This window comes from Pyrus communis, chromosome 9 (genome assembly GCF_963583255.1).
Source record: "Pyrus communis chromosome 9, drPyrComm1.1, whole genome shotgun sequence".
NCBI lineage: Eukaryota > Viridiplantae > Streptophyta > Magnoliopsida > Rosales > Rosaceae > Pyrus > Pyrus communis.
Window position 1 is genome coordinate 2,078,805 of NC_084811.1, and position 14,620 is coordinate 2,093,424.

Consider the following 14,620-nt stretch of genomic DNA (forward strand, 5'->3'; position numbering starts at 1 on the left):
TGTGTTCTCTCCCAGATTTGAGTGGCCTTAGAAGAATGGAGGAGCATGGGCGTCTGGAAGGATCCAACAAGTCCTTTCGAAGGGCTGTCTGGTTGTGAGGTTTCCCGGAAGGTTTGTACTTGGAGATGAATCTTATAGCTCCTTGCAGATCCAGCTCAAGTAGAACTAGTACTGACCTTTGATACTCGTCCTGGAGTGGTCGAAAAATATCAACATATCGAGGATTTTCACTGGGCAGTGAGGCCTCTTGCAATTGCGTTTGCCCTATTTACAGCCATGAAGGTCAGCTTATTTGTTGGCCGAAATGTAGGTGCAAAGCTGAAGGGCCGAAGCTCAACACGGAAGGATGGGAATAGCCGAGATGGTCAGAGTGGTGGCAGTGCATCCGCCATTTGTAGCTACTCCAAGATTTTCCCCATCATTCCCAGTCTCGTTCGCTTCCTTCTTCTTGCTTCCTCGGTTTATCTGGCGGCCGCCAATCAGGCGTTGAAGCAGGAGCAAGAATCGAACAAGTTGAAGATTATAGCAGCTGGTCTTAACAAGATCAACAAGCCTGCTCTCAAGACATTTCAGGCATTGGCTTTAACTTTAAATCTGTTTTCCTCTGTTTTGTACTGTATTTTTTTTATTTAATTTGTCGAATTTTGTTTGTTGATCTGCAGAGTCGGGATGGCGATCTTATAGACTGTGTTCTCTCTCATCATCAACCTGCTTTTGATCATCCCCAGTTAAAAGTACAGAAGCCATTGGTACTTAGTTCTTCCTTAAGTAAATTTTTCATTTTCTCAAGGTTCTTCGAAAATAGTTTAAAGTTTAACGTTTTTAGCTTTCATTTACTTTATCAAACTATGTCTATTAGTTTTTCGTTTGCCGGCTGATAGATTGATATTGCATTTTCATGACCGTGGGATCTTCAAGGCAAAAAGTGGGACATATTTTGAGAGAGTGTGAGTTTGCACAGGCTGTTTAGTTTGCATCTGTGATTGGCTTTCGTTCAATATCCTTCCATGGGGATTCAATGAAGGATTGGCTACTCTTTCTTTTGGACCAAAACGGATTTGATTTTGATTGTTGTGCTGTATGGTGCTATGGGCTTTATGTCAGGAAGGGAATTCACTGGTGTGGGAAGGCAAGAGAGGGCAGCCTTTGGAGGTGGTGCAGCGAGTAATTTGTTAGCATCAGGAAGTTCGACAGGCCAACACCAAACCGAGTTTGTCTAGACAGCCAATGTCGGCAAGATGACATGTACCTAACCTAGGGAAGCTTGGTTTAAGAATATTGTTGACAGAGCCACTCGGTTTGCAAAAAACTTAGGTGGAGTGGGGGTCGTAATTCGTGATTGACATGGGCACTTTATGGCTGCCGGTGCTTGGAGGAAGGCGGGGATTTCGTTTGTACCACACATCGAATTGCTGGCAGTTTGTGAAGGACTTCGGTTAACATAGCGTATAAATGTACAACAGATTGTGGTCGAGAGTGGTTCTACTCATGCTCTTGCTGCGTTTAATGTTTTTAACTTTGATTTATTTGTCAAATTTTGCACAAAAAAAATGAAAAATGAAAAATAAACCCTAAAATTTGTAGGATCCGCCAGAGAGACCGAAAGGCCGAAACCCTCCACGAATGGCGGCTGAAACTTACCAGCTGTGGAGCATGTCGGGAAATGTCTGCCCGGAAGGAACAGTTGCAATAAGAAGAACAAGAGAGGAGGATATGATGAGAGCCAGCTGCGTTGAAAGATACGGAAGAAAACTAACGGGGCAAGTCAGAAGCGAGACATCCAACAATGGCCACGAGGTTACTGTTTATTTTTAATAAAAAATACATTACAAATCAAACTAGTAAACCTTAAATAACTTAAATTAAATAACTACACACACACACACACACACGCACACACATGCACTGATTGTGGTTTATGTTTTGTGATAATTGGGTTTGCAGTATGCAGTTGGGTATGTGAGTCGGGATCAATACTATGGAGCCGAAGCTAGCATCAACGTATGGGCCCCCGAAGTTGTTATTCAGCATGAACACAGCTTGTCTCAAATGTGGCTCACCTCTGGTTCATTTGATGGTGATCTCAACACCATTGAAGCTGGTTGGCAGGCATGTTTATCTTTCATCACTAAACTAATTAACCTCTCTCTCTCTCTCTCTCTCTCTGTTTAATTATTGAACTAAAAGTAGGACTAAGATTCTCGAAACATGCACAGATAGAACTGAAGGCAGTAAACATAGACCTCTCTTCTTCTTGTGGGCTAAATTCATTTAATTTTGTTTGTGCAGGTCAGTCCAGGGCTATATGGGGACAACCATTCTAGATTATTTACTTATTGGACTGTAAGTATACAAAATCACCTTGCCTTCAACAACAAGCATAAAATATTATAATAATAGTGATTATATTATTTATTTTGCAGACCGATGCATATCAGACAACGGGATGCTACAATTTACTGTGTCCGGGCTTTGTTCATACCAATAGAAGATTTGCCCTTGGAGCTGCAATTTCTCCAACTTCTTCCTACAACGGTGACCAATTTGATCTTAGCTTATTAATTTGGAAGGTAACCTAGCTTTTCTTTTCATACCAGCTTTTTATTTTAAACTAGCATGTGTAACTTGCTTAATTAAAAGCTTTTATTAACCATAATTACTTGTGCACATTGTAGGATCCAAGGCATGGAAATTGGTGGCTGGAATTTGGGGACGGAGTACTACTTGGATACTGGCCATCATTCTTGTTCACTCACCTTCAAGACTACGCAAGCATGGTACAATTTGGTGGAGAAGTTGTGAACTCGAGGCCTTCAGGCTCCCACACAGCCACACAGATGGGCAGTGGGTACTTTGCAGGTGAAGGGTTTGGAAGAGCTTCGTATTTTCGAGACCTGCTGGTTGTGAATTGGGATAATAACCTAATCCCATTACCCAACCTTACATTTTTGGCAGATCATCGAAATTGTTATGACATTCAAGGAGGGAATAACAATTCTTCGGGGTATTACTTTTACTATGGAGGTCCTGGAAGAAATGAGAGGTGTCCCTAAGAGAAGGGAAACGTATAGAGCTAGCTAGGGTTTTATTTTACATAATATTCAATTTTACAATTTTCATTTTTCTTGGGTGATTTTAGGGGTTAATCCATCGGCAATTCAGTTTGGGGTATTCTTGTATTTGTCTTCCTTTGTTGAGGACTAGTGTGAATTTCGGGCAACAAAAAAAAGTGAATATACTATGGCTTGTCATTTTTCATTTTCTTGTGCTGTGTTTTCATCTTTGTTGTACATGCAAAATTGTATTGTGCGAGAAGCTGTAATTTTGTGTTTTTGTTTTTCGTTATGTTTAAAAGGATATTAATCATTATTCTTGGAGACTCTTACAAATTAAGATAATTTAAAACATGACATTGTTTGCCCCTGCGGGGTGAAGCGAAAGAAGTTTTGAGGATTCAAGAGAAGATCACGGCAAGACCAGCCATATATTATTACAATATAAAAAAGAAAAGGAAATAACTAGATGGTAAGGTTGATGCGGGCGTAGGATATTATTGCCTTATTGGTCTGGAATACTGCAACAACATCGTGGCTTCTCGCTTTGGAAAATGCACTTCCCATTAATGTATTGTTTGGCTTTGCACGATGCAAAACACTGGGCATCCTTAAACGAGTTGCTGCAGAGTTCGTAGCAGAAAGGGTCAAGGGGGGGCACCTGGAGAATATGCGGCACCTTCGCTTCATGAACCACAAATCCTGCAATATTCAAACGAAAACACACAAATTTCAATCTCTTAATTAGCTACTTCACTTTCTCGTTTTCATAAACGAAAAAATCATTCAACTCTATCGCACTGTTACATCATGTTAAAAACGAGGCGAAATCAGAGTAGGATAAAGTTGAGGAATGTATGTTGGATTTGTAGCATCGATTAGAAAAAAAAATAAAAATAATAATCACGGAGAGAGACAGAAAGAGAGAAGAAGAGTACTCGACGTCACTAAAGCGGCAGAAATGGCCGTGGCAGCAAGGAAGAACAAAAGGAACTTTGGGGAATTCATCTTCGACCGGATTCTTCTTTTAATTTCTGAAAAACAGAAAGATTATTGGATGCGTGGTTGCAGTGAAGAACAGTGTCATATATATATATATATATATATATATAGCTCACAAGAAGAACAATTATAATGCTATAAATTTAGTCTAAACTACTTAGAGAGCTTCAAACTTAAGTGTATGGTGGGAAGCACATTCTCTATCCAACTTGACTGTGTTAACAAAACCATGCAAGCATTATGCAAGACAATAATTACCTAATTTCCCCTTCCAATGAATTGAGTATTAAGTTATTTTCGACTGCAAGGGAGGTGGTGGCGATAAACCTAATTACCCAAAAATAATATTGAAATGATGTTATCTTTTATGTATAGTCTTTATTATTTTGTACCTCCAAATGATTTTAGATTTCATGCTTGAGATAATTAATTTTTGTGTATAAAAAATTAATAATATTAATTATTTAGTTAAGTGAGCGAATACATATCCAGTAATTAGAGAATACGTAAAAGGAAAAAGGATCACCTCTAGATCTTTTCCATCAAATTCATCAACTATTAAAATTATTATAACTTTTAAAGACGTTTTTATTTTTAATTGTTTGATTAAATTTCAAAAAATCGGATTGATGAATTTGATTAAAGGGATACGGAAATGATCATTTTTCACGTTAAAGAGACTAATGGGATGGCAGACCGCGGCCCACAAAATGATGAAACCAGTAGAAGTCAAGTGTGCGGCGCCAGTTTCTGAGCTTCTGAGTAGTTCATCACCTCTGCCTTCTTTTCTTCCGTTTCTTCGCATCTTTCCACCGCCGCAAACTTATTCTCCTGTTGAAAATCTCCCAGTACGACGCCGTTCGAAAATCTCCCAGTACGACGCCGTTCCTTTCCGCACGCCGAAGGGGGCTCCTCCCTCCTACCTCCAGGTCTCTCTCCTTCTCATGTTTTTCTTTGAAATTGGGTATTTGCCCATGTGGATTGCAGTCTCTGTAAACTTGAAGAATCTCATAGAAAATAATACTGATATTAATTGTTTCACAATTTCAAGTAATGGGTTTTGTTAAAATTAAAAACTTGAATTTCTAGTGCTCCATTAGCTTCACACAAAAGGGAACAAATTTGGAAGCAAAATTTCTTCCTCTTCCTTTTCTCTTTGTATTGCCTCTCACCTGTTCGATGAAATGTTTCAAAGAAGTGACTGTATTTCTCTGCGTTGGTAAATTTATATTTCTCAAAGGTGTTCAAAGTGTCTTTCCTTATGGTTAAGTGTTTTTTCTTGGTTTTCAGCTGATTAGACACAAGTAGGACGACTCTCGTCAAGGTGCCTTGTCTGAGTGAAAAGGGAACAGTGTTGAAGCAAGCCTTTGGGAAGGCGTGGAGCAAAGGGGTTTATGCGTATGGGGGAAACAGAGCCATGCCTTGCTTGTATGTGCCTACGAGTGATGTTCACAATGGACAGGTACATTCGAAATCCCAATTTCCGACTCCTTAACCCGCGCCCCACCCCACACCACCCACAACCCCACCCCCCCCCCCCCCCCCCCCCCCCAAACACCCAATTTGGCTTATATTCTCGAATTATTTGTCACAAAGCCTCCCAAACACCCAATTTGGCTTATATTCTCGAATTATTTGTCACAAAGCCTTGCATTAGTTTCAAACCAATGATTTTCTCCGGAAAAAATCTATGAAAGTTGATAAAGATTTATGCTTGAACGAGGTTTGAACTTTTTTTGTGTTTGGATGATGCCATGAAGATCCGCTAGCCATCAAATTTCTTTCCTGAAGAAATTTTCCGGTGATATCAACTGCCATTTGACTGTGGAATTTACAGATTCATTGTGCACCGAGAAGTTTTTTTGGGGTAGAGGATTTCCTCGATGATGACAATAGCCGCCCATACACTTACCAGAAGGAGAAGTCCAAAAATCCAACAAAACATATATCATTTAAACAGCGCACCGTAGCCTACATTGAACCGTTTACACTGGATGTGTTCATCTCAAAGCGGTTTGTGTCAGCCTCGATCACCCACAGGGTCACAACCAAGCAGGTTGCAACTGCGGGTACCAACTCCAAAGACATTAAAGCTGTACTCAAGTCACGTTGCGACATACCTGCCTGTTTGGCGGTCGGGCAAATTTTAGCCTATAGGGCAAGAGAAGCCGATGTTTATACTGCTGCTTGTACTCCCCGGGACAGGGACAAGTTTGAAGGGAAGATTAGAGCAGTTGTTCAATCCCTCATTGATAATGGGATTGATGTTAAAGTTTATCTTGACTGAATTAGGTTTTATTTTTTTCTTTGAATTTGATTTTCTTTGGAAAATTTAGGAGGCTTGTATGTAAACTCTTGTCACTATAAAATCTTTGCCAATCTCTGAAAATTAGCTTTCTTCTGCTCTCTAATTATATGATGAATTGGCAATTGTTTATCTATCAACTACCCTCCTCTAGAGAATCACTTACAAGAAACTGGACCAGCAAGGTTGCAGAGTCTTAACTAATCATACGATGTCATATAGAGAAGTTAAAACATGTGGGAAGTGTAAGAGGTTTGAAACAACACCTCGGTATAAGTCCTTTCCCCCCCTTTAGGAGAGCAACTTATATCGAATGAGGTCACCACTATAATTGCATTATGGTTCATGTGGCAATGCCTTTTTGTGTAAGTCATTCTCTATTAAGTGGCCAAACTGTCTAAGGTTGATCAGTGACATGGCGTAGGCCATATCAGCAAAGTTGCTAGGAGCCTAGGCTGATCTTGGTCGGTCCCATAAAGCAAGAACGGCCAAAACAAATTTCTTATGCGTACACGATTGACACTAACATTTTTCATAAATGAAATTTAGGGAAAAAGAAAATAAAACTTATGTCATTACAACAACCTACTGAATGTCTGCCACGTAAGCTGAAAAAAACAAGTAGCATAACAGCCAATTTGAATGTTTGCCACATGGATTGGAAAACAAAAACAACAGGATACAAGTTGGATAGAATAAAAACCATCAAAAATTTACTAATTTAGAAAAGAAATCATTTTAAGGAAATGCAGATAAATTTTAAGGTATATAGAATGAAATGTGGCTTTGTTTTATTTTGCAAAGAACACGGAAAACATTCAAATTTTCATAGTCAACTCCAAAATGTAAGAATAGGAAGAACAAAAAGGAAAAATCAAAATGGGATTTAATTAGGTTTCTAAATTTCGGTGTCACTCTGATGTTGTTAAGGATATATCAAAATTATAACACTTGTTAATGAGGATACACATACTTTTTAGTAGTAAATCGATGTGTCACGTGCATTATCATCAAACAAAAATAATATCGTTACAAATATGGATTAATACGTGTACAAAGAAACTAGGTTATAAAAGCGTCTTTTGCATGCCATTATAAACAACCTTCGATAGTTACATGAGTAACATATAGGCCAAATCTTTTTTATTTTCTTCCCTTTACCTAGATTTTTTTTGTTTTTTTAGTAAATCGATATTTTTACGCTAAGGGGATAGAAAGTTCAGCAAAGTCACTTAATAGGCAGTCTAATTAGGTATCGAATTCGTCATCTATGAGATTCGAACATAAGACCTCTTATTTTCAAATGAAGAAGAATACTACTAGATCGTTGAAAAAGAAGTGCGAAAGGAGGAAAATAAGGGTTATAAAAGGAGGGCAGTTTGGTCATTGAAAAAATTTAGACTGGAAAGAGAGTAAAACCGTCCTTGAATTGTTCCTTTCCAGATATGCTCTTCCTCCTCTGTAACGCTCGTTGGATTCTCCCTCTCAGTCTCTGGTTCCTTTTGAAGGTACTCTCTCTTTCTCTCATCTCTCTCTATCGAACTCTATCTCTTTCTCTCTCTAAAACCACAACAGCTTCTCACTGATTAAAAATTTTCTTTTGGTTTTGGGTTTCCAGATTCTCTGGCTTCTGTTTGGTCGGTGGGAGAGGTAAGGAAACGAAAAATTTTCTTTTGGTATGAATGCTTGTGTTTGCAAGCATGGACTGTGAAAATTTTCTTCTGAATTTGATCCTGGTAGTTTTGTGGCTTACAGTTTGATCCTGGTTTTATAATGCTGCTGAATTAAAATTGTATGAGATCTGAGTCTTAGATATTAAGTTGATTTTGTATTTTATGCTTCCATTTCTTATCTGGGCAGGCAATTAAATAAATAGAGGGGGTGTTGAATTGTTTGTTCAGAAGTAAAGCTTGATTGTTTGCAATTTTGCACGAGTCGGGTCGATTTTAAATTTGATTCAATTGGTTGTTGGATTGCTTTTTTGCAATATACTTGCATGATCAAAACTGGGTTTTGATCAAATGATTGGTTTTACTTGAGATAACAGTAAAGATTCTCTCTTTTTGGCTGTTAAAAATATGCATCCGGGCTTCAGTCTTTCGGGGCATATCATTCATTCATCAGAATCATCACCACACATGTGGGTCTGATCGAATGAAAGTCTTGGCATTGCCATGGAAGCATGAGGTTTTGTGGTAGTAAAGGCTTTAGATGTGATTCTAATCTTTATTTTGTGCTTAGAGTGGCTATGGCGGGAGTAACTATATTACCGGTAATAACAAACAAATGGCGCGCTCACTTTTGTTTTGGATTTTCTCTTCGAATTAGGACACATAGTATAATGGAATCGAGTCCCTCAGATTTTCAACGGTTATTTCTGTTACCTTAAGGAAATAACGTAAATCTCAGCAACAACGGTACTAGGAGAGAACAGGAGAAGAAAGTGTGCATATGAAATTTGTTGGTCTTGATGCTGCCAGATGTACCAAAAGTGCATGTGTGGCATTCGCATGATAATGCCAAGCCACCCTGTATGGAAAAAACTTAAATAATCAAATCGGTGTCATGATTTTTATTAATCATTCAATTTGGTTTAATTGAGTAGATCTGCTAACGGAGCAGATTCCTTAGCTTGCGATATTTTTCGCATGTACAAAATTTGCATATGTTGCACATTTCTGTTCAGCCAACAAGTATGGTAAAACGGTCAGGGACTTAGTAGTCAAGCCTTTGTCATGATTTTTACTAGAAATTTTTTGATGTGATCAATTATGACAGAATTTTCATTAGATTGAGGTAGTGAACCTACTAAATTTTCATCTGTTGTTAGTCTGGAGTCTTCTATTTTATTACACCTGTCACAATTTAGGTTAAATAGCTTTGATATAAATGCAGAAGAGCGGCTTCTGGAGTTAGTCTTACTGTTACTTTTGTTCCCACTTCCTGTGTGATCGAATATAATGTGATTATGTTTCCACATACATATAGTATAGTGGAGAAAGAGATCTGTGTTCCTCATGTTTCTATTGAAATTACGACGACATTGTAGTTTTCACACTGGTTGTGTCCTTTGTTGAATAAAATGGGGAATGTGACATCCACCTAAAGGTGTGGAAGTTATTGTTCTCTCCATATGCACAACATCATACACACACATACTGATCGTGCATGGATATACCTAATGGCCACTGTAATGTATAATTATATACATATATAGGGGTACGCACACACGTGAACACAGAGGTCTGTTAGTTTGATAACTTCAATGTTGTTTTTTGTTTTGTTTACTTCGTTATGTATACAGAGGAAAGGTGTTTTTTGTTTTGTTTACTTCGTTGTGTATACAGAGGAAGGGATTTTATCTCTATAGGCAGAGCTTATGTGCACAGACTACCTGTCTTTCTTTAAACATAAAGGACCATCTGTCTTTACTCCTTCTAACATTCATGCTTCTAGGGTTGGTGTTTTTCAGTATTGAAACTGATTGATATGACAATGGCTTGACATTAGAAACCCATTCTGTGTTATGCACTGAAATATTCAAGAGGACTTTGAATTTGAGCAATTCTCTTGGAATGACAATGATATTGTTCCGCTTAGCTAAAATGTCTCAATGGATTTACTGTATTGCCTTTAAAAATATAATTTCAATGCTGCTTAAGTTTTTACATATAGCCAGAACAGGGCGAAGTATTGAAGGTTCTTTTACACTCATTCCATTTATTTTTCTTTCTGTTGCTTTTACATTCATTTCCTTTCCTTTTCACTCTGTTTTTCTTTCCTTTTCTTTCTCACATTCGATTGACTCGTCTCCTGGACAGGATATCTGGTTCCTGTGTTCTTCTGTTTTTGATAGAAAACAAAAGAAATCACTTCCTGACCATATCATTTGCAGGATTCATTGGGCTTTGTGAACCCGATTGTTTGGTATATGTATATACTATGGAACTAGATGATAACTATATGGAAACAGATAACAGGAGGGAAATAGAGAGTCCTGCAGAAGTGTTTAATAATCCAGAGTCGTCTGAGCAAATCATCTCTCCTGCAGAAACAACCAGTCCACTGGAGTCATCTGAACTGAAGGTCCACTCTTCTGCTGAAGTGATCAGTGTTCCCGCTGAAGTGTTGAATAATCCAGAGCCATCAGAACAAATCCCCTCACCTGCAGAAACCTCCAACACCCCAGAGTCATCTGAACTAAAGTTCCCTTCTTCTGCTGAAGTGTTGAATAATCCAGAGTCATCTGAACAAATCCCCTCTCCTGTAGAAACATCCAGCACACCAGAGTCATCTGAACTGAAGGCCCCCTCTTCTTCTGAAGCGTTCAGTGGACCTGCGTCAGCTGAAAAGAAGATGGCTTCTCCTGGGGAAGGATCTAAGAAACCTGATTTATCTGAAAAGAAAACTGCCTCTTCTGCGGGAGCATCCAGTTCTGGAAAGAGGATCCCAAGATCATTGAAGGGAAAAGCTAAAATCGTGAGGAAAACTCCTATTCAAAACAGTTTGAAAACTAGCAAAGGTACAGATACTTCACAGGTTAATGGGAGGAAAAGGAAAAGGAATAGGGGTAACAATGAGAGTAGAAAAACAAGAGAACAAGATGGCAAAAAGCTGAGTTCAACAAAAGAGAACCAACAGAATATCTCGAACGAAGAGGCTACAGAGAAGAGCCATCAGGTTCAAAAGAATCCAGGAAAATTTGACGAATCCGAAAAGAGCCAACAAAAACAGAGGAGTACAGAAAAACGACGCGAGTCAGACAAGAGTGCCAAGAGTGAAAAGAACAGTGAAAAACGTGATGATGAGAGAGAAAAGCTTGGCGGTTTGATTTTCATGTGCAGTGGAAAGACAAAGCCAGACTGTTTCCAATACCGTATCATGGGTGTTACAATGGGTAAAAAAGAAGTTGTTTTAGGTATCAAACCTGGGTTGAAGCTTTTTCTCTATGATTTTGATCGTAAGGTTTTGTACGGGGTTTACAAAGCATCCTCTTCTGGAGGCTTAAAACTTGAGCCAAAAGCTTTTGGTGGGGCCTTCCCTGCTCAGGTCACATTCTCTTAGATCCACCTCCCTGTTTGCGTTTTTATAGTTAACAAGATTTGTGTGCTGATGACTTGCAAATTTCAGGTGCGGTTCAACGTGGAGAAAGATTGTCTCCCTCTGCCTGAAAGTGTTTTCAAGAAGGCAATAAAGGAAAACTATGATAAGAAAAACAAGTTCAAAACTGAACTTACAGTTCGACAAGTGAGATAACCCGCTCTCCTTTTATTAATTGCTTTTTTTCTCTTTCCTGGACTGAGGTGCCATCGTTTTGTTACATTTTTGCGGGATTGTATCCAATATTTTTATTTCAGGTCAGGAGGCTCACAGCACTTTTCCGACCAGCTCAAGTGCATTCATCGGTTCTAGCCCCCCGTTCCCTGCCGGAAGCAAAAGCTCGGGATTGGGGAGTTCATGAAAGGGTGAGAGAATCACGGCCGCTTTCACAAGGGGATGCACTTACTAGAGATCCTTATGCCCATACTGATGCTAGGAGTTATCCGGTGCTTGCCCATGAAGGGGACCAGCATGTTGCATACCGAGAAGTGGTACCTGCAAGAAGAGAGGACACTTCTCATGATTTGTACCTCACTGAAAAGGAATATCGAGCTTATGGTCTTCGGGGAGACAGGAGAAATAATGTGACTTCTCATTCAATTACTTCTGCCGGGGAATCTCGCCGTAGGGAGTATGAAGGAGAGCATCTTCTACGACAGACAAACTTCATTTACAGAGATGATGTCCCTGCACATCGAGAGAATGTTGATTCTGATCGTCCTTACTTGAATGACACTCGTACTCTTGGCACCAGACATGAGTTGGCACCTGCAACATCTGCTGCTGCCGTGGATGCATATGCAAGGGATCCATATTATCGCTCCTATTATGATTCTTCATTGTCGGACCCATACCTGGCACCCAATAGGAGAGAGGATGTTATGTCAGGACCTTATTCTGTTGGTGGAAGGAGAGAGAACTACCTAATTGAGGCTGATCCTGTGCAAAGGAGAGAAACCAGCAACAGACGAAGAGACAGTTACCGGATTGAGACTGATCCTGTGTATAGGAGAGCACCCGTTCATCGTGTAGAGAGATTATCATTGTACTCGAGACAAGATGCTGCTGCTGTTGATGCTCCATTAGGTTATAACCGTACAGAAGCCTACCAGGCGACCAAGCTAGATCCTGTGCATGCACCAGTTTCATCTCGTTATGCTTTTGCAGGTCCGTCATACACCTACCGCTAAATGAAGTTCTTGCATCCCTTCCGTCTATGCAGGCCGGTTCTTTTCTTCGAACTTTTTTCTTAACCTAAAAAACAAGAAAAATAAAACTTTGTATCAAATATTTAAAGTTTCGAATTGAAATTAGGGACAAGGTCTTGAACTTGTTAACTGTTTCTGTTAAATGGTACTGCTGAAGGTTGACAGCATTGTCTTTGACAAAAGACAGTATGTTAGCTTTTGCCTTGGCAAGTTTAGGTTATACAGTGTAGCTTTCTCTGTTTGATAAAAGGGAATGATTTCCGTGCACCCTTTTTTCAAATTTGCAAACCATTACAGAGAGAAAATGAGTTTACGGAAATCACTTCTCTTTGATAAATGCCGTGTCTACCTGTTGTAGGGTGAGTAATGCGCTCATATGAGGAAGTGGGCTTTTTGGATACAAAAGTTTTAGTGGTGGACTTGATATCTCAAGAAAAGTCCATGAGTGGTATAGTTCTTCCCTTAGGCCAATAATTGTCGCATACAAATAATAATCTCGATTTGGTAAATGTTGTTACATTTACAAAGATTTATTTATTTTTAATGTATAATTCAATTGTTTAGTAATTATTGAACGGATGAAATTAATTTAGATGGCCATGATTGTGCCATCTGTCCATGTCTAAAAAAAATATTGTTAAGATTTTTATGAATGAATTATGGTACATCTTAAAAACTTAATAATTACGTGTAACCGTAGGATTTTTGTAATTTTTTATTTAAATTTTTTCTCAATTTAAAAAATTATTCTTACGAAAATATCAAGAACGGCTGGATTAGAATGAAAATTTGAAAGTAACCTCTTATATTTGGCCACGTGTTGAGTACATTGGAAGTAACCATTGTGGCGGGCCTCACACTCCTCTAGCTAGGTGCGTGTGATGTCAACGCTATGTATTTAGATTTGGACTCGTAAACGATGGGTGCCATGATTGGTGAGCCTTGATGACCCAAAAACGTGTAGATGTGTGTTTTGGGTTGGATTTGAGACCTAATCATGTCAATTTAACATGGGTGAAAATGTTCTACAATTCCCTTCCTACAATTCGCCGTGTGAATGAACATGACGAACAAGGACGACATAGGAAGCATGCTCACAAGACACGAGACCAACTTTCATAACACTGAGTAATATTAATTGTAGTATTTCGTACGTGTGATACTATAACTATCATCATGTGAAGAAAGGTTTACGCGTATAATTTATGCTTACGAGTAAAATTTATATAACTGACAACAAACGTTCCCTTTCCACGAGGTTGTCGTTTGATGACTTCACCACGTGTAAGGTGCATGGGAGTCGTGCATGCAAATGCAGTCACAAGTTCTTTCAGCGTGAAAAATACTAATCAATTCTGATGTTTATTGGAATGTCAACTTCAAAACTTACTCTCAACGTTTCCGGTCTTTCCAGCACATTCCTGCATCATAATCCTCTCTCTCTCTCTCTCTCTCTCTCTCTCTATGTACCCATAGGAATTCTCTCTCTCTCTCTCTCTCTCTCTCTCTCTCTCTCTCTCTCTCTCTCTCTATGTACCCATAGGAATTCTCTCTCTCTCTCTCTCTCTCTATGTACCCATAGGAATTCCCCAAATTTTATCCATATAGAGAACCTTATTCAAGAGTCCTCATTTATTTATGTCTTAAGAACATAGTGGTTGTTAATTTTTTTTTTAACTTAATTAGATGCCTCAAATGCTATTTGGTATTACGATCTGGTGTTATTCTTTTTTACTACTAAGTGAGAGGTATTACATTCGATTATCTCAGAACACGAATTTGAATCAAAGCGTTGCTAATTCATTATGAAGCTTAAAAATAAAAAGAATAGATACTTCAAATATTTCTGATTTGACTAATATTTTGCAATGATGATTTATAAAGTGCAAATTAAAAAATAAATGGTTCAGATTATTAAAATTCGATAATGGATAGGCTCAATAAATAGTCCT

General features: G+C 38.7%; 2 protein-coding genes and 1 long non-coding RNA gene across 3 annotated transcripts; all 3 read left to right on the plus strand.

Annotated features, from left to right (window-relative positions):
- The first annotated feature begins 276 nt into the window (after nt 1-276).
- On the plus strand, nt 277-3,053 carry LOC137745457 (protein neprosin-like). Its single transcript, XM_068485420.1, has 7 exons — nt 277-573; nt 663-749; nt 1,585-1,797; nt 1,945-2,109; nt 2,290-2,343; nt 2,424-2,570; nt 2,676-3,053. Exons 1-7 carry the CDS (start codon nt 277-279, stop codon nt 3,051-3,053), a joined length of 1,341 nt encoding a protein of 446 aa, XP_068341521.1.
- Nucleotides 3,054-4,746: 1,693 nt separating this feature from the next.
- Nucleotides 4,747-6,407, plus strand: LOC137745731 (uncharacterized). The gene is made up of 3 exons (XR_011069722.1): nt 4,747-4,984; nt 5,346-5,517; nt 5,893-6,407. It is a non-coding gene; the product is annotated as an uncharacterized lncRNA (long non-coding RNA).
- Nucleotides 6,408-7,772: 1,365 nt separating this feature from the next.
- Nucleotides 7,773-12,935, plus strand: LOC137745732 (uncharacterized). The gene is made up of 5 exons (XM_068485733.1): nt 7,773-7,868; nt 7,979-8,010; nt 10,256-11,409; nt 11,491-11,607; nt 11,718-12,935. Exons 3-5 carry the CDS (start codon nt 10,303-10,305, stop codon nt 12,648-12,650), a joined length of 2,157 nt encoding a protein of 718 aa, XP_068341834.1. The 5' UTR covers nt 7,773-7,868; nt 7,979-8,010; nt 10,256-10,302; the 3' UTR covers nt 12,651-12,935.
- Nucleotides 12,936-14,620: the final 1,685 nt, after the last annotated feature.